Source organism: Aedes aegypti, chromosome 3 (genome assembly GCF_002204515.2).
Source record: "Aedes aegypti strain LVP_AGWG chromosome 3, AaegL5.0 Primary Assembly, whole genome shotgun sequence".
Classification (NCBI taxonomy): Eukaryota; Metazoa; Arthropoda; class Insecta; order Diptera; family Culicidae; genus Aedes; species Aedes aegypti.
The window spans coordinates 20948478-20975709 of NC_035109.1; the positions used below are offsets into that span (position 1 = coordinate 20948478).

The 27232-nt window shown below is 40.6% G+C and overlaps 1 protein-coding gene across 1 annotated transcript in view; it reads left to right on the forward strand.

Annotated features, from left to right (window-relative positions):
- Nucleotides 1–27232, forward strand: part of LOC5566760 — a 90437-nt gene that overhangs the window by 4238 nt on the left and 58967 nt on the right. Inside the window, exons 2-4 of the mRNA XM_001651113.2 lie at nucleotides 24578–24813; nucleotides 25027–25521; nucleotides 26042–26232. Of these exons, the coding sequence (XP_001651163.1) occupies nucleotides 24578–24813; nucleotides 25027–25521; nucleotides 26042–26232 (922 nt within the window). The remainder of the gene's footprint in view (nucleotides 1–24577; nucleotides 24814–25026; nucleotides 25522–26041; nucleotides 26233–27232) is intronic.

Here is a 27232-nt window from a genome sequence, read left to right on the forward strand (position 1 = left end):
GTAGGAAATTTCTTGACCCATTCAGTCAAGAAATTTCTTTACTTTTCTTGAGCGAAACAGCATACTTAGCTTTAGGATGCAAGACTGCGTCGCTTACCTAGAGTCCTGAAGTGAAAAACTGCTTTGTCAGCTTTATTCGCAAAAGAGAAGATCAATGAATAGAAAACGATCATGCGACTAACGCCCTTATTCTAGCACACACTTGAAATATTTATTTTGATCTATGGCTCAAAATGTATATTCCAAGCGTGTGCTAGAATAAGGGCATAAGTCTCATGACCGTTTTCTCTTCATCGAACTTCTCTTCTGCGAATTTAAAAAAAATGTATTGTTAGCATAGTAAGCGTTGCGTTTTATAGTTTTCAATAAATAATTCTTATAGGGTCGATGTACCAATAGCCGCATAGCTAAGAAAAAATATTCGTATAAAATCGAAAAATAAAGCCTGCGGAATTATTTTTAGATCATCTGAAAGCTTTTTATCTTGGCTTTGTGGAAAAGTTATGAAACATATGAAAACTCATGTTTTTGTATTTATTATCGCTTGTGCCACTATAGGAATACATGTGCCTATAGTAGCACTATTCCTAATTTCTGTTCCTATAGTAGCACTAGCCTCACGGAATAGGCAAAACACAAATCAAAACCGTATTTTCACGAAACTTTTATATTTTTCCTTTGAAGTGTGGATCAAAAGCTTTTGATTGATGTAAAAAAGTTCCTAATTTATCAACTATGTTGTTACTTAACAAAATAGTTTTTCTTAGTAGTGCTACTATAGGAACACTAGGTTAACTATAGGTGCAAGGGAGCTAAAATTTTAAGCAAAACTATTTATTTCGATCATTTTTTGAACAAAATCGAGCTGTGTGTCAATGGTACTTAGATAAATAGCTACTGATCTTCATGTCAAAAATTATTTTGCTACGATTACCAGCGAAACGGCCGAAAAAAGCCACTAGTGCGACTATAGGGGACCGTACACTAAAGGAACACCGCCCCTATACGCTTTTTACCTGACCTGACAAGTTTTCTTTGCTATCAGAATTTGAACCGCTAGCAGAAGTCACCATAGAAAGCCGAAAGTATTTTTTCACTTCAGGTTTTTTTCCCGTCAGGATATGAGTTGAAAATCATGAGAAAATGGGCGGAGTGAGACGTTCAACGGCGGAAGAGGAAATCCAGCTGGAAACGGAGACGGTGGTGATGCAGCAGGTCGAAGTGGTTCAGGAAATAAAATCAGTGGAGGTAAATGTAGTGCACTCAGATAAATGTGGATCTTTTGGAGCGAGCCCTCATGACGATTTGCCTCAGCATTGAACCCTACAACTACAGCTTGGTTGAAAAGGCGAAGACAGCATAAGAAGCATGGTCAAGCCTGAAGACAGCTATCCAAAAGTTCGGATCAATTCGGAAGATTAATTTGCTTCGCAAGCTGATTCGGTTGTTGAAGATTGTTCATCGGTGGAAGAGTACTTGGACGAGATATTGTCCACAAGCTCGAAGAAATAGGATTCAAGTTGGACGATGAGTGGCTTCTACTGATTTTGCTGATGGGGTTTCCAAAGCGATGTGATCTTATGATCATGGGGTTAGACGCGTCAGGAGCCAATCTGAAGGCAGAAGTGTCCAATCTAAAATTCCTCAAGATGTGTTTCGAGGAGAGCGTTGCTGGTATGCAACAAAAAAAGAACTTCGACTAGAAGAACAAGTCCAGCGTGTGCTTCAAGTGCGAGAAGATAGGACATTTCGCATCAGAATGTCAGCATAAATTCAAGGCAATCGAAGATTCTGGTCGTCATAAGCAGGCGGCGTTGCTAGCAATGCACAAGCCGGTGCATCAGGCGGGAAAATGGATCCTGGACTCGGCATATGTGCAAATCCCAAGTGGCTCTTGTGGCTCCAAAGAAAACACCCGAATCAATTGCTCAAAAGATTCCCGTGGCGGCTGTTGGAAGCGTGAAGTTGCAAGTCGACGTGGAAGATACGTGCACCGATCTCGATAACTCTAACGTGCTGCGTGTTCCAGACCTTGCGATCAACCTGCTGTCCGTGAGCGAAATCTGCAAGAAGAAAAGATATCGTGTTACGTTCACTGACAAGGCATGTGAGGTGGTGCATGCGTCCATTGGGGACGTTATCGCGACGGCACGAAAGAAAGATGACCTGTACAAGTTGGATCTCTCTGCACGGAGCAAATGGTTGGCGGAAAAATCATGTGGCAATTTGGAGCTGTTGCATAGTCGTTTGGAACATCTTAACGTCGACAGTGTCAAACGGTTGACTACGATGGTGACTGGTATGGACATCAGTGGTAGGAAGAACTGGAGCTCGGACCTGTGTGGACCTATGGAAAAGGCGTCACATGGTGGTAGCAAGTATTGGGTGACGTTCATCGACGATACTACCAGGATGACGTTTGCGTATTTGAAGAATTTAAGGCCTACGTGGAAAACCAATCGGGGCAGAAGACTGAAGGTCTGAGAATGGATGATGGACAGCAGTACCTGGGTAGGCAGTTTCAAGATTTCTTGAAGAAGAACGGTATACGGCACGAGCGGACGGTACCGTACAACGCGCAGCAGAACGGATCATCGGGGAGGATTAATCGAACGATTGAGGAGAAGGAGTGATGTTTGTTGGCGTATTAGGGGCTTGATAAACGTTTTTGGGCGGAGGCTGCATCCACGGCAGTGTTCCGATAGTGGCCTCAGAATTCGCCTGTCCAGCTTGACGAAAAATCAATAGAACATGAAGCATGAAGTTTGAGCAGTGACACCTCTGATCTTACATATTATATATGTTTATCTCCTGGTTCACCGAAAGTGACATGTAAATCCGCTCATATTCTTGTTATCTGGCCCAAGCATAGATTGATACAAGAAGTATGTTATTAACACAACGTTGAGGTTATTTCATGACGTTTCAGGAATCGCATTTCTAGTTTTACTTATTATTATGTTTGTTCCTTGAATCACCGGAAGTGACCTCAGAAACCGGCCGTTTTTTTGTGCATCAGGCCGAAGTATCAATACAATCAAAGTATGTTCTTATTGCAACGCTGAGGTTATTTCATGAAATTTGAGCGGTCACATGCCTAGTTTTGCCAATTATATATGTTGGTTTCTGATTCTTGTTCTGACCTCAAAATCTGGTCATTGTCTGATCATCCGGCCGAAGTGTTCATACAGGCAAGAAGCATGTGCTTACAGGTTATTTCATGAAGTCTGAGCGGTCGCATGTCTAGTTTTACCTGTTATTTATGTTTGTCTCCAGATTCACCGGAAGCAGCCCTGTCGTCCTGCTTAGTCGCGCTTAGTCGACGACTAAGAAGCTTTTCTTAGATTTTTTTTTACAATTTTCATCCAAAATAATAAAAAATGTAAGTAATGTGATAGAGTTTTGCGAAATCAGATACAATCAGACGCTCTTTAAGATGTCAATAACAAAAATCATGCATGTATCAACGCCCTCGAGTTATATGACCTTTTGCATGCAAATCAGTGTCATCGTAACGCCCTGTAGGACATCAATATAAAATTTGAAAATCTATCAACGCCCTGGAATAATTTGTCCTTATCCTTTTTAAATCAGGTGCATCTTAACGCCCTGTATGACATCAATGAAATTGTCAAGATATATCAACGCCCTGGAGTATTTTTACCTTGTTTCACGTAGATCCGGTAATTGTTACGCCCTTTATGACATCAATTTAAAATTCCAAGCTGTATCAACGTCCGGGAGAAAATTAACCCGATCTCATTAAGATTGAGTGCATTTTGAAATGTGACTTTATCCTACTAAGATCATATACATTTGAATACCCTGTATGACATCAATAGACATTGCCATGATCTACCAACTACCAGGAGTAATTTAACTTTTTTCATATTTGACAATTTCAAACTCTATCAACGTCCCGAAGAAATTTTACCATATCCTATTTGGATCAGGTGCATCTTAACGCCCTCTAGGACATGAATTGAAAATTATAAGCTGGATCAACGCCCTGAAGTAATTGATCTTATCTTATGTATGATGAGGTGCATCTTACCGCCCCGTAGGACATCAATAGAAAAATTTTAGTGGTATCAACGCCCTGGAGTTATTTCACCTTACCTATCAATATCAGGTGCATATGAACTTGTATTTGTCTTATCTTGTATTGTATTGTCTTGTATGGCAGCAAAAGAAATGTGATAACATGTACCAACGCTCTCGAGTAATTTGATTTATTTCACGTAGATCCAGACATATTAACGCCCTTTCGGACATCAATTTTAAATTCCAATGTTTTTCAACGCCCTGAACAAATTTAACCTTATCTTATTTAAATAAGGTGCATCTGAATGCCTTGTATGATATCAAAAGAAATTGTCAAGCTGTATCAACGCCCTGGAGTAATTTGACCTTTTCCCATGTAAGTCAGATGTATATTATAGCCCTCTAACATATCAATTGAATAATTCAAACTGTATCAACGCCCTGAAATAAATTGATCTTATCTTTCGTAGATAAGGTCGCCTCAATGTCCTTTAGAACATCAATTAAGAATTACAACCTGTATAAACGCCCTAAAAAAATAAACTTTATCACATTTTTATCAGGTATATCTCAATGTTCTGTAGGGTGTTGAAGGAAATAAGCAATATGTATCAACGCCCTGGAGTAATTTGCCTGGATGCCACATGTTGATCAGCTGCATCTCAACGCCCTCTAGGACATTAAATGAAAATTTTAAGCTATATCAAAGCCCTACAGAAATTTTACCTTATCCTAATAATATCAGGTGCATTTGAAAGCCCTGTATGACATCAGGCACAACCTAAGGCTGTATCAACGTACTGGAGTAATTTGATATTTTCTCATGTAGATAAGTTGCGTATTGACACCCTCTATGACATCTATTAAAATTTCCAAGCTTTGTCAACGCACTGGAGTAATTTAACCTTGTTTCTCACAGATCAGGTCATCTTGAGGCTCCAGTAAGAATCGATCATTTGTTAAAACTGAATAAGCAGTTTTCATTCTAATGATCAACAAATCAAGAAAAACAAAAAATACCTATGATAAACAGACGTTTTTGTTGTTTTACAATTTTTGTCTGTTCGTGAGAAAATTTCTGTTTCAACTTTGTAAACACCGATTCTAAATAGAACCTTAACGCCCTTTAACAATAGAAAAATCTATGCTGTTCCAGAACCCTAGAGCAATAATATGTTATCCTATTTAGATCAGCTGCATCTTAACGCACAATATGATATCAATCAAATTTGTCAAGCTACATCAACGCCCCGAAATAAATTGACCTTGTCTCATGTAGATGAGGTGCATCGTAACGCCCTGTTGCACAACAATTGAAATGTCCGAGCTGTATCAGCGCCCTCCAATAATATAGTCTTATCTTACCAAGTGCATCTCAACGCCCTGCAGAATATCAATTAAAAATGTACAAACTATACCAACGCGCTGCAGCGCTGTGGAATAATTTGTTCTTATCTCACGGAGTTTTTTCTGAGGTCATGAACATGTTAACGTCTTAATACAGTTCAAAATTTTATGGATATGTTGTTGCATTTCATTCCACAAGGATCTACGTAAGGTTATATTATTTCATGATGCTGATAAGTTCAAAATCGTTGAGTAATAGAAGAAAATGTCCTTTCTTTGATGAACTTGTTTGACTACTATTCGTTCAATGTGGTTTAAAGATAACCCTTAATTGCTTTGAAGAAACGCAGGAGTCCTCGTTGATCCACATGCAAATAACTGCACGAGTTGTTGAAAGAATATTGAAATTTTGAAGCAGCATTTGCGTTACTTCTGAATTTAATGAAACCAGTTTAAAAACTAGAAAAATAAGTTATGAATACAGTTATATTTTTCACGATGTTTATTTTTGAGCGGTTGTTTTACGAAAAACGAAGTGAAAAACCTGGGCCAGATTTTTTTTCTATGCATAACAATATTCTACATTAAAACTAAATAACATAAAACTTCGAAGAACATTAAAACTTGACAACTACCGAAAAGCTAAACATTACATATAATTTGCAATTGGATTAGATGGACAAATTGATGCAAAGATTTGCGAAAAAGTTACACGTCTTCTCAGTGAGAATCGAACTCACGACTCCCCGATCTCTAGTTGGGGCGGAGGAGGACGAAGGACCACGTGATTATTAAGCTGAAATCGAATTCAGGTTAACTTCTGCGTTCATGAGTCCTCTCATGGCGTAGTGGTAACGCGCCCCAACTAGAGATCGGGGAGTCGTGAGTTCGATTCTCACTGAGAAGACGTGTAACTTTTTCGCAAATCTTCACATCAATTTGTCCATCTAATCCAATTGCAAATTATATGAAATGTTTAGCTTTTCGGTAGTTGTTAAACTTCCACTCGGCTGGTTAGCCGTAAACAACGATTCATAATTAAAAACAAGTATTAAAACTTGTTTATGTCGTTTTTTCGAATAACGCGGTTTTCTACGCGGTACGTCAACTGACGTACTGAAACATTAGTGTATGGGGCAATTGTGCACACTTGGAATAAATCGCAGTATCCTGTCAAATAAATCACCGAATTTTAACTGTAAACAACAAAATTACAGATTTTTCTGTGAAGTCATTTATTTTACCGACAACATCCGTGAAATCTACTAGTTTACCGAAAAAAAGCCGTGAAACAAACAAATTTACTATAACCCTGTGAAATACTAACGAACAGTTCGGTAACAGCATTATTTTTACCCAACTTCTGTCAAATCGTTTGACAGCCGCTCTGGCAGGTACGAGCTCTTTTTGTTTCAGTTTTTGCACATCACTTATAAGCAGTGAAAGCTGGTTTAGTGGTAGCAAGCCTGCTTTCTGATTGGTAGGTCAGTAGTTCGATTCCCGGTCGAGCCGTTTCCCAGTTTTTCTTAATGATTTTGTTCAGGGATTTTACAGATCGTTCGGTGATTTTTTCATCAAGCCTTCAGCTGTTGCGATTGCGGTATAATTTTACAGTGATCTGTATTTTTTAAGTGTGTAAAATACACTAATGCAATTTGACCTAGTAAAAAAATGTGCATGAATCTCAGCACTAACCTCGTTGAGAATTTGTTTTCAGTCGCTTATAATATTTCAATCATGCCTGAAAATGATGAAGTCGTAAATCATGAATGTTGTTGTAATGATTCTAGAATTAAGAAAAAATGTTTAGAGATCTGACCTTACTCAATATTTCTCTAATCATATCTTTTCGTTATTTATTAAAACGTCAGGTGGGAGTTGTGTTTGATCCTTCGACCTTGACGCTTGCTCCTGCGGGGGCGGACGATGAAGGCAGGATAAAAAATAACGCGCGTCGGTCGCGTAGTAGTTAAAAAGTTCAGTGATTTGTTAGTAGTGTTTGATCCTTTGATCTTGTCGCTTGCTTCTGTGGGGGCGAGTGACGAACACTTGTTGGGCGTTCAATGCGTTTATCGAGTAATATCGCAAATCCGATTAGACGCATTCATTTAAAATTATATCTTTATCGTTTACCAAAACGAATACCTTCCCTATATCCAAACTCCCAGTGTTTACTTGTTGAAGTGCAGAGGACTCTTCGGCTTCCATAAAGCAAGTAACACGTCAATATTTCTCTCTTATTCCAAATTGACCTGCATTCGCACGCAGCCGGCGCCGCTATTGTTTATTATAATAATGAGAGCACCAGTACTTACACATTGAGGATGCTACTGATCTCGAGTAGCGTCTGTAACAAATGAAACGATAATATCAGTAAACATCGGTCAAGTATCAGCCTTCTAAAAATTATCGAATTATTTTTAGAACCAGAAGTTCAAAAAAAAATACAACACGTCGATTCTTCTAAATCTTACGCTCATAATTTGCGTTTCGCGATTTCCTTATCATGAGACGATAAAAACCTGGCTCTGCTTTTGTAGGAACGTTACACCAGAAAGAAAGATGATGCCGGTAAGTTTTGTTGTCTGTTGTATGAAACAGTTCCAGCGATTTATTAAATGTTTTTCCTGTAAAATAATTCGATAATTTCTACTAAATTCAATTCATTAAGAAACTATAACACTTTTTCTGAATTTGAGTACTTCTTGTATAACATTGACATATAGAGATGTCGTACATCTGTTAAAATAATTTGTGGTAAATTCTCAGACCTACTTTTTGAACTAAACAATGTTAAAGCTTAGGAGATCTCTTCGATCCCTATTTTAATTGGATTGGAACACAATCGTCTAGATGCATACTGATTCTCTTGTGAATGTTCCAAATATTGAAGTATCTGCGAAAATTTTCTTATGAAACGCCCCATTAACTCTTGGAAGTAGAAGCGCCCTATGGGTTATAGTAACGCCCCCCTCTAAAAGGGACGACTAAGAAGCTCAAAATTTACGACGACAGGGCTGACCGGAAGTAACCTCAGGATCCAGACAACGTTTGACATTCTGGTCTAAGTGTCTATAGAGAAAGGAAGCATGTTTTAACAGCAACGCTGAAGCTATTTCATGAAGTTTGAGCAGTCGCATGCTTAGTTTTGAGTTAAATCCATATTCATCTCCTGGTTTACCGGAAGTGACCCTTTAACCCAGCCTTCGCCATATGGTAAAATTGACAATATTGAGAGTTGATGTCTTGCATTGGCTTTGTGAGTTGATTTCATGACGGTCAAGTAGCCACATATGTTGCTTCGGGTCAAATTTACATGTTTTCCTTGGTCTCGGATCCTACCCGGAAAATACTTCCGGAACCAGGTTCCACCTTTCGCCCTATGCAAGAAAATCAACCAAATAGTGTATTCTTACCTTGGTCCGTTACATAATGTCTAAAAATGGCTAAAACTACCATCGTCAAACATTGGTTTCGTTGTTAAAGTTATAAAATATATGACTAGGGAACACTTATTTCCGGTTGAAAAACATGTCCAGACCTGAACTTCCGGTTTGAAAACCCCACTCGCAAGAACTGTAAATTATCCCATAGATCATAGTGAAAACCGCATTTCGTTGAACTGATTTGTTTCTGAGCACCAGTCGATTGAAAATAAAAAGTCTGTCCCTGGGCTTTGAGGGTTAAGGAAAACGACACTATTGTGTTAGCAGCATTAAAGAGGACGACCACCTAGAGGCAGAGTTTAACCGTCTGCGCTCCCTCCGCATCATATCCGAGACAGTGTTTATCCTACTCCGAGGCAGAGTGAGAGGGCGTGCCATCGTCCAGGCAAGTATTTTGATATTGAGATCCTTCTTCAGAAACTTGTTTCTTCCCAGCGGGACGATGCAATTCAGCTGGAAACAGCATCGCACTTTCTTCACATTCCAAAGAAGAAGATGTTCATCTGCAACAGATTCCTGACCACAGTGACCGGGTGCGCTAAGTCGGAAGCAGGTAAATCTCAGCTTCCGTTAGAAACAGCAATGATTCGGAATCAAATTGTCCACAGAGCCAATAACCATCCAGGAAGCGTTGAGGCGATCCGATCAAGATCGTTGGATCTTAAGGAGCGAAATGAGTGCGCAAATCGTTGAAGAGTAAATGGGTCATCAAGGTCAAGGTGCTGGCTGCTTGGTCGTTCATAGAAGTTAATATTCAATGTTATCTTCTTTTCCAAGCAGCCTAGATAGCCGTGTAGTGTCGGTAGTGGTTGTCTCAACTGGCTAAGAATAACACTACGGATTGCCTGATCCTGTAGTAAAAATCTACTAATCAGGTAACCCCAATCCCAAGGTGTGATGCGACCCGTGCTGATGGATGAATGGTTGAGGGGGTTTAAAATATGCTCAATCGCTAACGGAGCCTGGAGAGCACCAGGGCGAACTCTCCAGTATGTAGCTCTTACTGCATTAGGGCGGGGCAATGATGCAGCGGACCGTCTTTCCCCAGCGACTCGTGGGACCAAAAAATGAGTGCAAATAATCAAACCAAAATAAAAGGTGTCGACTGCCTTCCTCAGTTCGAAAAAGGTGACGACTGCCTCTCCCAGTCGGATGAAACGGAAACAGAGAATGCTTTTGGTAAGCTTGGACTGACCGAAGATGAGCTTCTCAGTAGTTCGCATGAAAACATGGAAACCGACCTCCCTCTGACACTCCCGAACGACCCAGGACTCCATCCTTCGGTTGAACCAATGGACGACGAAGAGGATGGAATTACAGTCACAATAAACTTGACAGGATCGCAGCCATCAATCACAGGATCGAACGTCACCTCGGGTCCTATTGATGGGAAGACCGATCAACATCCAACAGATGACGCGAACAAACAAAAACCTACTGGCACCAAAAAGATCACTCGGAGCCAAAGGAAGCAGCTAAAAGCACTCCGACAAAGTGGCTTAAGCCGCCCTGAGGCCCTATCCAGAATCACGGGGGGTGAGGCTATGGTGTCAACTCCTTCGAAACGCACTCGGCAGGACCTTGACAAGTCTACAAATGCTGAAGAAGAACATAAGCAGAAACGGATGAAACAACACCTGAATCCGAGAAAGCGCGTTGGGCAACAGGAAACCAACAGCTCAACAGCCTCGACGATCGACAAACCCCCTCCAGAAGATAAAAAACAGACTAGTCTAAGCTACGGTGAAATTACCAGTCGCAGGAGAGTCGGAATAATCCCAAAAGACTTCCCCACGACCCAACTTTCAACGACTCAGCTGGACGTTCTCCAGGAGGCACTGCTGCTTCGGGTTGAACAACAACGGAACGCGACAATGAAGCCCAAGTTCTCTAACCTTATCTACAAGTCTGGCCATATGGTTCTTATTTGTAAGGATCAGGAGACTGCGGAATGGGTAAAGGAGATAACACCTGCATTAAATCCCCTGGAAGGCGTTGAGTTGGTTGCAATGGATGAGGATAAGATTCAACGTCCAGAACTGATTCGAGCCTTCTTCCCTCAAAGCGCACAATACACCGATGATCGTATCAAAGCTCTCATCGAGAGTCAGAACGATCTGCTAACCAACAACTGGCGTGTCATGCAACGGCTCACTCCTAACAACAAGCATGTGGTGTGGGTCTTTAATGTAGATGGACCGTCCATGGAAAAACTCATTCAATCCAAGTTCATCCTCAACTACCGCTTTGGAGAAATACAGTTGAGGAAAGTAAAGAGCACAACCCCAAACTCCAATGACAATCCAACTGGACAGCCGACCCAAGAGAAATCTGAGGAGGCCTCTAGTAGCATCCCACAACCAACTCCCACCATACAGGCTAGCTTGTCTTCCTCTGATGGAAAAGATGCATATTTGACCTCACTTCCTGGCCCAAGCGGTGTCACCTCAATGGCTCCCAATAAGGGCAGTGGAAATGTCAAAAGTGTAAAATTGACCACAGGGGATAAGCCAGCAGGCCTAGGTAAGGGAAAGGACAAAAACCAAAATCTAAGACATCCCCCAAAATCAAAAGTTGATGATCCGCAACATCCAAAGAAGGACGGCAAACGTCCGGAAAATGCGGAACGCCTCAGCAATGATTAAAATCCTCCAAGTGAATCTCCATCATGCTCAGTGCGCAACAGATGTGCTTTGCAGGAGATTCACAAAAGAACACCTTTCCGTGGCACTGATTCAAGAGCCATGGGTCAACAAAACTCGAATACAAGGTATTCAACTAAACTCGTGTAGGTTGGTATATGATGACAGCCAGCTCTCTCCCAGAGCAGCTATTCTAATACGCAATGATACTAAATGTTTTCCAATTACAGAATTCATCAAAAGGGACATCGTGGCGGTCAGGATGGAGGTTTCTACTGCTAGGGGCAGTACTGAGATCATTATGGTTTCGGCGTATTTCCCTGGCGACGCAGAAGACATTCCTCCTCCAGAGATGGCTGCTCTTGTCTCTTACAGTCAAAAACACAACATCCCCTTCGTCATCGGTTGTGACGCCAATGCTCATCACCTTGTATGGGGAAGTACAAACACAAATATCAGAGGTGAGCATCTTTTGCAGTTTCTTTCCTCCAAAAATATTGACATATGCAATGTCGGTGATAAGCCTACATTTGAAAACATCTTACGACAAGAAGTCCTTGATCTGACTTTATGCAGTCAATCCATCTCGGATAAAATAAAAAACTGGCATGTTTCTAATGAAATATCTATGTCAGACCATAAACATATAGTCTTCGAGTGGGAAGGGGGTCTAATGATTCAAAAGTCGTTTAAAGATCCCAAGAAAACTGATTGGGAAACCTACTCAGCTATTCTCCGTTCTGAAGACTATATAATAGAGCCGAATATTCAGACTATTATACAGTTAGAAGCAGCTTCGGATTCTATTAAAAACAAAATTCTAAATGCTTATCAAGAGAGCTGTCCGATCAAAACAGTTAGTTCGAACAGAGATGTTCCATGGTGGAACTTCAACCTTGATAAACTCAGGAAAACTGCTCGGAAGGAATTCAACCGAGCCAAACGCACTTCTGATTGGAGTCTATACCGAAAGGCTCTGACAGAGTATAACAAAGAAATGAGACGAGCAAAACGGAAATCATGGGTTCTCATGTGTGAAAGCATTGAGAAAACTCCCGTAGCTGCTCGACTTCATAAAACTCTTTCGAAGGATCACTCCAATGGTTTGGGAAGTCTTCAAAGGACTGACGGTTCACTCACTGTGGAACCTCGTGAAACACTGAGTGAAATGCTAAGAGTTCACTTTCCTGATTCAATCCCACAAACGAGTCTAAATGCTGAAGGTGCCAGACTTGACGTCTCAGTTCCACACGGGTTCCTATCAGGGGACTCAGGAGCAAAAAGGGACGCAATAAAGGTTGCCAAAGAAGCTTTTACTCGCGATAGGGTTGTTAGGGCAGTGAGATCTTTCGAGCCATTCAAATCTGCTGGCATGGATGGAATCTTCCCAGCGCTTATCCAAAAAGAGGAAGAGACACTGATTCCACACATGGTAGAGATTTTTAAGGCAAGTTTAGTTCTGGGACACATTCCAAATGATTGGCGTCAAGTTCGAGTTGTCTTTATTCCAAAAGCAGGAAAAAAGGACAAAACCAACCCTAAAGCATTCCGACCGATAAGCCTATCCTCGGTAATGCTTAAAATCATGGAGAAGGTATTATGCGAGTATATAGATTCTAAATTTATGAAAACTATGCCTCTTTCTAAATCCCAATTTGCTTATCAAAGCGGAAAATCAACGGTCTCAGCACTGCACACGCTAGTGAACAAGATCGAGAAAACCTTTAATGCAAAAGAAATCGCTCTTATAGCATTTCTTGATATTGAGGGCGCGTTCGATAACGCTTCTTATTCGTCTATAGGTTCGGCAATGTTGAGGAGAAACTTCGACCCATGCATTGCAACCTGGGTACATGCTATGCTAGCAAATCGACAGATCTCATCTGAGCTGAGTGATTCGCGCATTACTGTAATGGCTACAAGGGGATGCCCTCAAGGGGGAGTACTATCTCCCTTATTGTGGTCATTAGTGGTGGACGAACTGCTAGATAGCTTAGAAAGAAGGGGTTTTGAAGTTGTTGGATACGCAGATGACGTAGTCATTATTGTACGAGGCAAATTTGACAGCGTTATTTCATCAAGGATGCAAATTGCTCTCAATCACACACTCTCCTGGTGTCAAAAAGAGAAACTAGGAATAAACCCTTCAAAAACAACAATTGTACCGTTCACAAAAAGACGAAAGGTACAACTCCACCCTCTTTTCTTGAACCAAATACAATTAGTTTACTCAAATGAGGTCAAGTATCTTGGCATCACACTTGACGCAAAACTAAATTGGAACACCCATCTTCAAACAATCATAAATAAAGGTCTCAACTCACTCTGGGTTTGCTCAAAGACCTGTGGTAAAACATGGGGTCTAAAACCCAGTATGATCATGTGGATCTATAAAACAATCGTTCGGCCTAGAATAACCTATGCGTCCCTTGTTTGGTGGCCTAAGACAAAGGAAGCTACGGCTAGAGCTAAGCTGAACAAAATTCAACGTACTGCCTGTATTGCCATAACCGGTGCAGTTCGTAGTACCCCCTCGTTTGCCCTAGATGCTATACTCAATCTGCCCCGGCTGGATCAATTCATAAAGCTGGATGCTGAGAAAAGTGCTCTTCGGCTAAAACGATCAACAGTCCTACTGTCAGGGGACTTAACAGGTCACCTCAGTATATTAAACGAATTTTCGATAAATCCTATTGTTGAAAAATGTAGTGACTGGATGGAAAAAGTGGTAAACTATGACTCGCCATTCACGGTGGTCTTTCCTTCTCGTGAGGAATGGGAAGGAGGTGGACCCACCATTTCACCGGGATCTATTAAATTCTACACAGATGGTTCAAAAATGAATAATTTGACAGGGTCTGGAGTATACGGACCGAAAACCAAAATCTCTGTCTCTCTTGGACAGTGGCCTACAGTATTTCAAGCAGAAGTCTATGCAATCAAGGAATGTGCGCAGCTGTGTCTGAAAAGAAATTACAGACATGCCACCATCTGTATTTTCTCTGATAGTCAAGCAGCGCTTCAATCTTTGAAGGCTTTCACTTGCAACTCAAAACTTGTGTGGGAATGCATTCTTGCACTGAAATCCCTAGCTGAACGCAATCGAGTTAAACTATATTGGATCCCAGGACATACGGGTCTAGAGGGTAACGAAATTGCCGATCAGCTAGCAAGGAATGGATCAACCAATATGTTCATTGGTCCAGAGCCATTCCTTGGCATTTCAAACTCTGCACTAAACACGGAATTGAACAACTGGTTGTTCGGTCAAATTCAATCAAACTGGAATACAGTTTCCAATGCGAATCAGTCCAAAAGGTTCGTAACAATAAACACGACACAAACACAAAAACTTATAGGTCTCAACAAAAGGGATCTCAGAACATACATCGGTCTAATAACTGGTCACTGCCCAAGCAGATACCACTTATACAAGATCGGTGTCGTCCAAAACACAAATTGCCGTTTCTGTGACGAGACGGACGAAACCTCACAACACCTTCTCTGCTCTTGCAGTGCACACATCCATCGTAGGTTCAAAATATTTGGCAAGCACTACTTACAGCCAGCTGATATTTGGAACGCATCCCCCAGGGAGGTGGTTAGCTTTATTAGGCTGATCACGCCAGATTGGGGGAACTACAACACTGCAACCTAGGACTTCTGCCCATCAATGGCAGATGGTTCAAAGTTCAGTCAAATGCGCAAAGTATTCCGGAGGCACATTTGCTACTGGAAAACATTGTGTACATAGAGTAATAGGGTATATCACAATAGTCCTAAAAAATGGACGCAGTGATCCCACACCCGACAGAAGAAGAAGAAGAAGAAGGTCAAGACGAAAGCGGATGGCTCCATTGGATAGTACAAGGCACGACTTATTATTAGGGTGCCGGTACCAATGGTTGTAATGTACCAGTAGATTGGACTATGGAATAAAGCGAACATTTTTCGATAAAAACGACATGTGCTATTTTTGGTGGATAGATCGTCTCTAGTTAAGTCGATTTGCCAAATTTCAGCGTTTTATTTTATTAAAAAGTCATATAAATAATTGAGTTTATGCAAAAAATTTGCTCCCTTGCACCAGTAGTAGCCGTCGTGTTCCAGTAGTGGATAAACAGATGCAAGCAGTTTTTAAAATGGATGTATAAAAATGAAGAAAAGCCCTAGAGATGATCTTTATGCTTCATTCGAATGATATTAATTGCTGTTCCGAGGGAAAAATGTAAAACCTATGTAAAAAATTACCATTTTGTTTAAAATTCCTTTTATCATTCCCGAACGTCTACTACTGGAGCACTAGCGCAACTACTGGAACACGTGTACCAATAGTGGCTCAAACGATTTTATGTTAAAATATTGGTTTTATCACTCTTTTTATATTTTTCCCATATAGTAGAGGTTGAAATCTTTCTGTCGACGTAAAAAGATCTCTGTTAAGACTTTTCGTTATTTTGTTATGATTTTATATAGCTTAGGTGGTCCACTAATGGCACCGGCACCCTAACTGCATTTCACAAATAAAAGGTGTGGATTATCAATACATCTATTCGGCTGTCGTTCGTTATCCAACGGTGCGTTGGCGGCGAAGTTGGGACTGGAGATGCATCAAATGGACGCGGTGACCGCTTTCCTACAGGACTATTTGGACGATGAAGAGATCTTAATGGAACAGCCAAAAGAGTTCCGGGATGATAGAGCACCGAGGAAGGTTTGCAGGCTTTAGAAGGCGCGTACGGCCTGAAGCAAGCCAGCAGAGTATGGAACAGGACGCTGGACACGAATCTCAAGCAAATAGGTTTCAAGTGATTCAGGTATGACACGTGCGTGTACTATCGGGTGGTGGAAGGAATGGTCGTCATCGTCGCAATATACGTGGACTATTTCCTGATCCTTTTGAATGATCAGCAGTTGGTAAACCAGATTAAACTGCATCTTTGTGCGGAGTTTAAAATGAAGGGACTGGGATCTGTCAAACAGATGTGGAACTGCGAGTGACCAGAACAGTTGGCGTTATGGGAATCATATTATAATCGAGTTGATTTAAGGAAATTCTACTGTTTCTACGAATTTCGTTTAGGACACTTTCAATTTTCAACATGGATTTTCCCATGTAAAATCACAGAAATTAAATTTATCAAAAGATTATTTCAGAAATCATCCACATTCCTCCACAAATGCCTTGAGATTATTTTCAAGAAAGTCCTTATTTCTCCTAGATGTTATCCAATAAATCACTCGATTTCCCTGGCATATCCTCCAAGATTCCCGGTCAAAACGTGTTCTAGAATTGAATAATTAACTTCTATGATATTTTCAAGGGGTTTTAAAAAAAATGTTTTCCAGGGTTAACATAAGATTTCAAGTGGAGATTTCTCAAAAAATACCTTCAGCAATTGCTCCAGAGATTCCTTTCAAGCTGTGTACCGTAATCCGGGGTAACATTGATCATTTTTTTGAATATTTCTTAAACATTCAGTTCAAAAATTCATATGTTGTAATTTTAATATTTTTAAAACAAGTACTGACACCCAATGCTCGTGTCTTTATACTGTATTTTGTTTCCTGAAAGTTTGAAGCATGTTTAAAAAAATGTTTTAAGTGATTTTATATAGCTGATAAGGGGTAACATTGATCACCAATGAAAACAATGTAGGCAATTCCCTTAGGAATTTTTGCAATCTTTGTATTAATTTGTTAAACTGAACATATTTATGAAAGTTTTGGATACGGAATCGGTTTCAGCGATGTCATTTCATGTAATAACTGCATTTCATCTGTTCATATCGTTTTCAGAACTCATGTGAGACATGATTCTATGAGCGTGTGATGCATTATCATAAAAATCATTGTTTCCAAAAGTTAAAAAAATACGCATAAACACAACTCATTTTTTGCTAAATTCTCAATGTTTATAAGCTTCGAATTAATCGAATCGGGATAGTATCCGCTGACTTTTCAAAAGAAATTTCTCGAAAATCATTAGAAAGAATCCCTATACAAATTTGTGTAGGAACGATCGGCAGAATTATAAGAAAAAAAAAATCGTAAGGATTAATTGGTGTGAAAACTTAAATAAACTTTATAAGATTGCTTGAGTATTTTTTGAGACATTTTTAAAGATTTTTCTGGAAAAACTTCAGGAGTAACATTTGGATGAAGTGCTGAAGAAATTCCTTGGAAAAAGTAGATTTTTCGAAGAAACCCTCAAGTAATTTTGGATTTTTTAAAGGAAACATGGATGAATTCATGAAAAGGCGGAGAAATTCTTGCGGGGTTTCTTGAATAACCCTTAAACTATTTTTTTTTTCTACAAAAACTCCGGAAAAATAACTTTGTAAACTTTTGCGAATTTTATATAAATCTTTGGAAGATCTCCTCGAGTAGCAATTAGAGAATTCGGTTGAAGGATTTGAGAAAAAATATCTGAAGGAAATTCTTGGATAGTTTTGAAAAAATAAATAGAAGTAATTTCTGAGGAAATAACTAGAGCTAGTAGCGTCGGAGCTCTCAAGTATTTCTTCTTCTTTTTTTCTGGCGTTACGTCCCCACTGGGACAGAGCCTGCTTCTCAGCTTAGTGTTCTTATGAGCACTTCCACAGTTATTAACTGAGAGTTTACTATGCCAATGACCATTTTTGCATGTGTATATCGTGTGGCAGGTACAAAGATACTCTATGCCCTGGGAAGTCGAGAAAATTTACAACCCGAAAAGATCCTCGACCGGTGGGATTCGAACCCACGACCCTCAGCTTGGTCTTGCTGAATAGCTGCGCGTTTACCGCAACGGCTATCTGGACTCTCAAGGATTTCCGGGAGCTAATTCTGGAGAAATTCTTCTAAGCATCCTTCAAAGAATCGCTGGAAGATTTTTTTGGGAAAATTAGTATAGAAATCTCAAGAAGAATTCATGGAGATATCTTTGTAAGAAACCCTAAAAATATTCTAAATACAATCACTATGATAATTCCTTGAAGCTTTTCATCCTGGAATCTAAGACGAAATTTTTGAAGAGCTTGTTGAAACTGGTTGCTTGTTGAAAAGGTTTCTTTGGAGCCTGTGCAATTTCGCATCAGGATTCAATGCAAGCAAAATAAGGAAAAGGGAGAATTTAGAGACCATTTTGATTGGAATAGATATTTTAACCTTCCATTAAAAAGAGATTTTTTAAAGGCTTGCATTAAAATAGAGACCAAGTCTCTAAAAAGATACGCCTACCTGTCCTGTGTTTAGGATCATTCATTTCATTCATCACTTTTGTTATCAGTCATATTAAAAATATGCTTATCCTAAATATTTGTATCCTTTTTAAATCGATTTCATTAAAAAAATTCTACAAAAAACTGCCTGCTTTTCTTTGTCTATTTCTAGACAACAAATGGATGAACTGCAAAAATTCTGTGAATTTCTGTAGTGATGTTTTTCTTTGCATCGATAGACCCGGCCAGTCGCAAAAGTTTACAGGAGATTTTTATGGCAATTTTGAATCAGCCAAAATTTTCTGGAGAGTGTGCTGTGGGAATCGCTGTGATAATCGCCAAGAGATTTAGCAATACTTTGATAGATTATATCAAGAGTAATCGCACGTTCAGAAATCGCTAGCGCCATCATACTATTCGCATTCGCAAAGATTGTTCAATAAACAGATATATTTTCTATATATTATCCTGGAATTTAAAAAAATTCTTCCATGAATGCTCACGGCAATTTAACCTAGAAGATATACAGGGTTGGCCGTAGATATTTATAAAATAAACATCTATTGATTCATTTGAAAATGCCATGGAGAATTGTTCCATTCGTTTTTCTAAAGGTTGAAGAAGTTTCTTGTAGCAATTATTACAACTTTCACTATAGATATTCTCAATCGTTCTGCTCACAAGCCAGAATTTTTGGGGGTCGTAGACAAGTATTAGAATATCATGAAAAACCGTTTAGTATCTTTCATTCCCCAAATTCAAGTACAACGTTGATCGTGTTTGTATGTAAATTGAACAGATAATAGAAATATGTACACACTGAAAAATATCTAAACTAAGTAGTTTAAAAGTCACACTAAATCACGTTTCGCCTGGTTGGCTCTAAGTCTCGTTTAAGTGTCGGGTAGTCAAGGCTAATATAAGTTAGAAATATAGGGAGCAATGTGTAACTTAGATGTATTTGTATTCAGATTACTAATTTGTTTTCTTCCAGATTGTTTAAAACCTCTTCGAAATTAAAATAAGCAAACAGATACACAGATAAATGGACCATTTACATGATTCTACTAATCAATTTTATTTTAACCAATTATATGTTCAAATCTGTAATCAAAACTGTTGGTGGCTCCTGAAACTCTGTCGATTTGTCCATTCTGTCCATAGAAGTCCTCGAATCTAATTGTCAGTATAACCCCGGACGGATCTTCCTCCAGTTAAATGATCCATATCGCATGTCCTCCCCATGAGAGTTGATAATTTTTCTTGATCAGGGTACCCGCACCGAAATTTACCGAAAATCAGATTCTTCAATCTGGATGGCATCAATGCTAATTCGGAGGAACTTTCTTCCGGATGCGATCTTCTCTCCGTTTTTTTCTGCCCGAATCCTAACTGGTCAACTTTCCAATTTCAATATCACAGAACAGTATATTTGCAGGTGGTATTCTAAGAATGGTATCGATGCTTCTTTTGTCCCGGTATGGTATCGGAAGCTGCTCATGTCCTGGGTAGATAATTTTTTGACATCATTGCGGTGCGTCTATAAGAAAACAAAAAGATGCTGGAATACATCTTTCTAGCAAGATGATACCGTATGGGATGATATCGTATGATTGCAAGGCAATAATTATTCCAGAACTACTTACCTTTCTGTTTGGCAAATGAATCAGGACAAATGATGTAATTTAGATTGAGAAGTACATGTCCTACTTGTCCTACCCTCTTTAAGATTAACTAGAAATACTTCTGCGAATTATTTTCAATAGTTTTCCCAATCATTTACATACAAATAATTTGTAGAAGTTCATCAAAAGTCTTTGAGGAATATATTCATAATACATCACAATTTGCGTCAGAAATTCTTCAATGTTTTTTTTTCGGGAAATTGTACTTCAAATATATTATAAGAATTATCTAAAAAAAAGTGTCTTCAAAATGTCGTCTTCGAATCTTTAGAGGAAATTTGTTGAATATCCCAATAATTACTTTTGCTCTCGGGATTAGCATAGCAGTCAGTGCACTTTTGTCCTGAAGACTCTAACTTTCTAGCTCATCAGGATCTAGAGATATAAAAATTTAAAGAAAAATGTTACTAACGCCATCTAGCGGACGAATTCCTAAATAGATCTTTCACTGCTAAATAGCCCTCGTTCTAATGAACAACTTTGCCAAACACAAACTTTCTAGTTCATCAGGATCTTGAGTTATAAAGAATTGAAGAAAACAAAATATAAGCACCACCTAGCGGCCAAACACCCAAACAAATTTTTCAGTGTCAGGTGGTCCTCGTTCTACTGAACAACTTAACCGGAAACACCAGCCGAATAGCTCATCAGGATCACGAAATATCCGTTGAAGGGATAATGTGGCCAATTTTGCTACCCCAGGACAATCCGGAATAACTCCGGAACCACCTGGACCATATTTCCAAAAAGGTGATAAATTACATTTACGAACTAACCCTGCGTTTCACGTTCGATATGGAGGCTAGTCATATCGAATTCGTCCATCGTGCGCCAGAGTGTCGTACTTGAATCCATACCGACTAAATCCACCTTCGCCCACGAGCCATTCCCCCCGGAACTGCCTCTTGGCATTACTTCATGGGGGAGGCTATTGTGCTAACCGCTGCACTGCTCCTTGTGCTTCGCTCTCTGCGTGTGACTCACGTGCATCTTACGCTCCTGTATTTCCCTTGCTCTCTTCGTACTGCTGGCATCGCGCCAGGGCCATATTTCTACTGCCGCTTCGTTGCTCTGCTGCAACGTGTTTGGGGCTGGCATCTCGCCAGAGCCCTGCGCAACTTTTGCGCCTGCTGCTAATCCGCCGATTCTCGAGTTCTCCAGGTTGGACCAGTTGGATGCCGAGGTCGGTCCAGCGATTCCGGTTGGAAGGTAGCTTCCGGTTCACTGGCGCCCCGACGACCCAAAACTGGTGGTTGTCACGATCGCTACTCGGCATAGTCCCCGACGGTGGAGCTAGCCTACTCTAGCGGAGAGTTCCCGACGTAGGAATGTCTCCCGAAACCGGTAACGTTACGCGTTTGTTCCCGCTTCACTGCTGCTGACCGGTGAAGTGCCGAGGTCGATCCAGCGATTCCGGTTGGAGGATGGCTTCCGGTTCACTGGTGCCCCGAGGACTTAAGCCGGTGATTCGCTACGGAATACCCAGAATAGTCCCCGACGGTGGATCTATCCTACTCCGACGAAGATTTCCCCGACGGCGGAAGATCTCCCGAACCGATGCTTTCCGGGCTGATGCCGAGGTCGGTCCTGCGATTCCGGTGGAGGGAAACTTCCGGTTCACAGGCGCGTCAACGACCATTTGCCGGAGCTGTTTCGCGATCAACTCGGCTAGTCCCCGGCGCAAAGACATAGCCTACTCCGACGCGATGTTGGTCGGTCAGTGCCGAGGTCGGTCCTACAATGCCGGTTGGAGGATGACTTTCGGTTTGCAGGTGCCTCGACGACTTATTACCGATATTACGCTACGCCCGCTCTACTCAATCTAGTCCCCGGCGGAGGATCTAGCCTACTCCGGTAACGCCCGTTGGTCTCCTTCATATGCTCGCTTCAACAGGCTGACTTGTCAAGCGCCAAGGTCGGTCCGATGATTCCGGCTGCCAGAAACGATTCAGAGCCATGTGCTGTCCGCTGTGTTGAGTGCCGCTGCTCCTCTCGCCATCTTCGTTGTAAAAGAGACATCATCTGAACGATTGTCTTGTTCACCGCGTCCCATTCCTCTTCGTCAGCACACATTCGTTGGACGATATTGTGCACATTAACGTATTTGCCGACGACGGGTGTCATCTCGGCTCGCTCGTGCTCGAAGCGCGGACATTCGAAGACTACGTGTTCAAGGGTTTCGTCAACATCGCCGCACCCGGTGCATAACGGCGATCTTGCGTGTCTTAACCTATTCAGGTATTTCTTGAAGCAGTCATGACCAGACAAAAACTGCGTGAAGTGAAAATTCACTTCTCTGTATTTTCTGTTTACCCACATCGATAGGCACGGAATTAGTCGGTGGGTCCATCTACCATTCTCAGCGTTACCCAGACAACCATAAATCGCATCAAAGTTCACGTTATAACTCGTTTATTCATTCAAATTACATCAAACCCGCAAAACACAGTGGATGAAATCGTCAGATTGATGAGTTTCCTCGCATAAAACGCTTTTCTTCTGAGTTCATTTGTACATTTTGTTTCGTCCCGTACACTCGTACAAAGTAAGTCGAATAAATTCGTAGCAGCTGTCAAATCAACATTTGTTATCATAAGATAAATCGCATAATATCACAGGTTAGTTCAGTAGGATATTTAAACACTCGCATTGTATACTGTTATTCATCACATAATATATGCACGCATATCGCCTCCACTTTTGTACGTAGAAGGCCTTTTCGCGACATCATATGAGTGAAATTTTGCACATACAAAGCCTCCAGGTGATTTCGCTATACGTACATTTTGGTTGTCTGGGTATGCCACTGCTGTTGCCATTTCCTCATGGTTTCATCTCTGGCTCTTTTCCGAATTCCCCGCTTGCGTCGGTCCCTGTAGTGTGTTTCAGCATTCAAAAGTATGTTGGCTGGATAAAGGTTAATAGGCCTAGTGGGGAAGAAATTTAAATCGACTCTACTATACGACATTGAATACTGTTTACAGATGAGGTCGAAATACGTGTAATTGTCAAAAGATTCAAACTCTAGTGAAATTAAATGGCACGGTATTAAGTTCGGTTTTTGTTCACTTAAAAGCATAAGTAGTAAATGATCATAGAAAATTTTAAGCAATTTATCTTCTATCTCATGATCTTTCGTCCGTGCATGATTTTAAAATTGATTAACCCGCGAGAAATGCTGGGTCATTATACCCTCATGTTTCCTATACAAATGTCCAACATTCCGTGACATAAAATAATCTCATTTTGTCCAAACAATGATACACCGCAACCTGGCCTGGCGATTTCAAGCCGCATTCGACAACGAGCAATATCCTGACGTCCGGTTGTGATAAATCAATCGGCTCATAAATTCTGCGGCTGCCTAAACCCTACTCCTACCTTCCGAGCCATCTCTTAATTGTTGAAACCTTCAGAAAGGATGCAGGACAATCCGGGCTTCGGAGCGAGCTTGAGTCGTCCATACATCATGGTTTCCAATCTCGGCTATTTGTCGGACCCAAGATGTTGTGTGCTAGGTGAATACGTTCATTAGTAGATGTCTGCAGAGTAAAGCGGGGCAAAAGTTTTTGTTTTCAATTTCTAGCTCATATTATTACAAAGGTAATAAATGTCATGGTGGACGGAATGCTGTTTTTGTAAGAGACTTTCATTTTAAATATTATCAAAATCGATTGAGATTAGGATAGCAGAGTTTCGAGGCAAAAATTTTAATTTTCGAAAGTTTTTCAATCGTATGGAACAAAACAAAAATTAATCCCATTCAGTTTGTTATGTAAGGGCGTCTCTATCCCTATCATAAGGACGCTTTCCAGTATATAAATGTTTGCATACATGCTTAGAAACCATTTCGGCAACATTGTAGCAAATATGCTAAAGGTTCACTGTAAGGTATTTTTTAAGTTTCTTTTATGTCTTTTCTGTGAATTGATTATACTTCTACGGTCGAACTTTTACCCCACCTTACCCTACACATGTACGACACGTGCGCCGGACAGGATTATAATTTCCCATATTTATCAGCTGACCTTTTCGACAAGCCCGTTTATTATTCGCTCTGTCAACTACTGCGGCAGCAGCTTCACAAACTTACTCATCAGCCGAGCTGAAATCCGATTAAATTTATTGTGCCCCATAAACTGTAATTAAATTGTGTTTGATATTCCGATTAATGCAGGACCCTTCGCCTTCTTCATTTCTCTCTCTCTTAGAGTTCAGCAGGACACCAAACTGTGGGACTCGTTCCAAGACCCGCCGGTGCAGCAGACGTCCGGTTCGGCAGCCAGCCAGGATTATCTGAGCGTGTTCATCAAATGTCTCAAAGTGTTTACGTACATTTTCGTGTTCCTGGTAACGCTGGCCGCCGCGTGCTTCTCCAAGATGTCCTTCCTGCTGATGACGTCCAACGTGAAGGAGGGAGTCAAAAACAGATACTGCGATGTGCGACGTGAGTTTCGATGCTTGCCACGCTGTGTCCAAAGGGGGCTTTTATGCAATTTTCGATTTTAAAAGTGTAGCTTATTTCTTATGATGAAGAGCAACTCACTGTGAACTAAAATGAGATATATGAAAGTGACATAATAACCCGCTTTGAACATAGCGTGATGCTTGTTGACTGCGAGATTTGGATTTTGAAATGACGTCAAACTTCCATCCACAGAACCGGACAAACAGTTCGAGGCCATCATTCCGACAGAGCAACGAATCGGGTGGATGTGGGCCATCATTATCTCGTTCACCATTCCGGAGGTTGGGACACTGATTCGAGCAGCTCGCATTTGCTTCTTCAAGAACATTCCACGACCAACGTTCGGCCAGTTGGCGGTCGTTGCCCTCATGGAGGGCTTCCACGTGACGGGTTTGGCTATGTTGGCGTTCCTAATCTTTCCCAATATGGATGCTGTTAAGGCGGTAATGTTGACCAACTGTGTCTGTTTGGTGCCGGCTATTCTCGGGCTGCTTTCAAGATCATCAGCGGAGTCGAAGCTGCCTTTCAAGTACACCGTGGATGTGTTGGCCATCAGTGCCCAGGTGACAGGATTCGTTGTTTGGCCTTTGCTGAGCAATTCGTTTGAACTGTGGTTTATTCCGGTCGCTGTTTTCCTAGTATCGTGTCACTGGTGGGAGAACTACCTCTCACTTAAAAGCTATTTCCGTAAGTTGCTTTGCCTGCAGTAGGGTGGATCAAAATATGAAAATAGAAAAACCCCATCTCCAACGTATTCTTTACAATCTTTTTGATTAAAACAGATATTGCCAAATTTTCAATCAAAGTGTTTCTGACGGAGTTTGTGGCTGACCTAGAATTTAGAAATAAGTGTATAGCTAGCATTCGTCTGATTCAATTTTTCTCTCAAGCAACTACTAATTTGGCTTACAGATGATAAATTTTAATTTGCATTAAGATACTGCCCAGCACATTTTTTTTAATTCATCATAGTAACTCGCATAAAAATAAACCTACATCGTGCTTGGGACTCTTTAAATGACCACTGATATCGCTGAAAACTTGACAGAACTCTGTTATGAACATTTGTTTTGACATGAAGTTTTGAAATTTGAACCGCCCTAGCCCTACAGCCTAATCGAAAAATCAAACATCTAAAGAATCCAAAATTGCGTAACTCACCGATGACCACCGATCCAATAACGAGTCACATTCCATTTCACGACAGGACCATTTGCCACGCTGGCCACCATCCGGGAGAAGCTGACGGAAACTCGTTACAGTACCTATCTGTTCGTATCACCGTTCAAAGTGTTGCTCTTCATGGCAGCCGGAGTGTATCTATCGGGCCAAGCGGTTCCGGATTTTTTCGCCATGTTCAGCAACGGCTGGGGAAACCACACAATCGTGGTCCGTGAGGTAAGAGAGAGTGATTTTCATTCAAATGAAATGTCTTGCAAACGGTGCCTGATGGGTCCCAACGCACAGTGATTTTTTTTGCCGATTTAGTGATCGAAACAGCATAGCGCCCAAACCATTCATTTTAGAAAAAAAGTTTGTTCAGAGGAGTTTCTTCATTTGTAAAAGCGCTTCTTTTGGCACTAGCGGACAGGTGATTAAATCACCTAAAAGTGAGATAAAAAAAAATTTTTTTTACCTGATTGAGATAGACGATTGGTGTCTTCAGCAAAGTTGTTGTACTTGTAAATTCAAGACACTTTGTCGAAGACACCAAATTTCTACCTCTTATAGATTACAAGATACAGCATGTTTTTTCAAAATGGCCCCCAAAAATCAAAATTTTAATATAACTTTTTTCCAATATTTTTCACATTTTTCATGTCTTCTACAAAGTTGTTTGCCTACCAAAAATACACGTTTTTGCCGAACATTTCAACTTAGTATCTCTCACGCTGAAAAAGTTATTTCAAAATAGTCGATATATTTTGGGCTTTTTTCTACTGACATCATACGTTTGGACGCAGAATGACGCACCTAACCGTTTGCGATTCTGAATGGACTATCTTTTGGCTCTCAAATGATACTAAAAACTTTTGGCCGGGAGTGACCTTTTGATTGCTATGCACAACCTAGTGAAACTATAAAAATGCATTTATTTGTGGTTTTTTAAGTCTTTGCAAGAAGTAGTGATATATCATATAATCTCTGTGTCTGAAATCGTAATGAATTCATCTGCAGGATAACAGGTCTTTTTAGCAGCCAGTACTCGGTTATATGGAGGATAAATGTTTGCGTTCCTTTTCTTCGCTCCTGATTGAATGGAGTTATATTGCGAGACGGATAAATCACTCTCTACCATCAGAGCAAGAGCTTCCATATCCGTATAAGCGTAAACTGGATTGTTCTCAGTTTGCTTCCACGAATCCCTTATCTTGGTTGCTCTGGAAGGTGTAGTTTG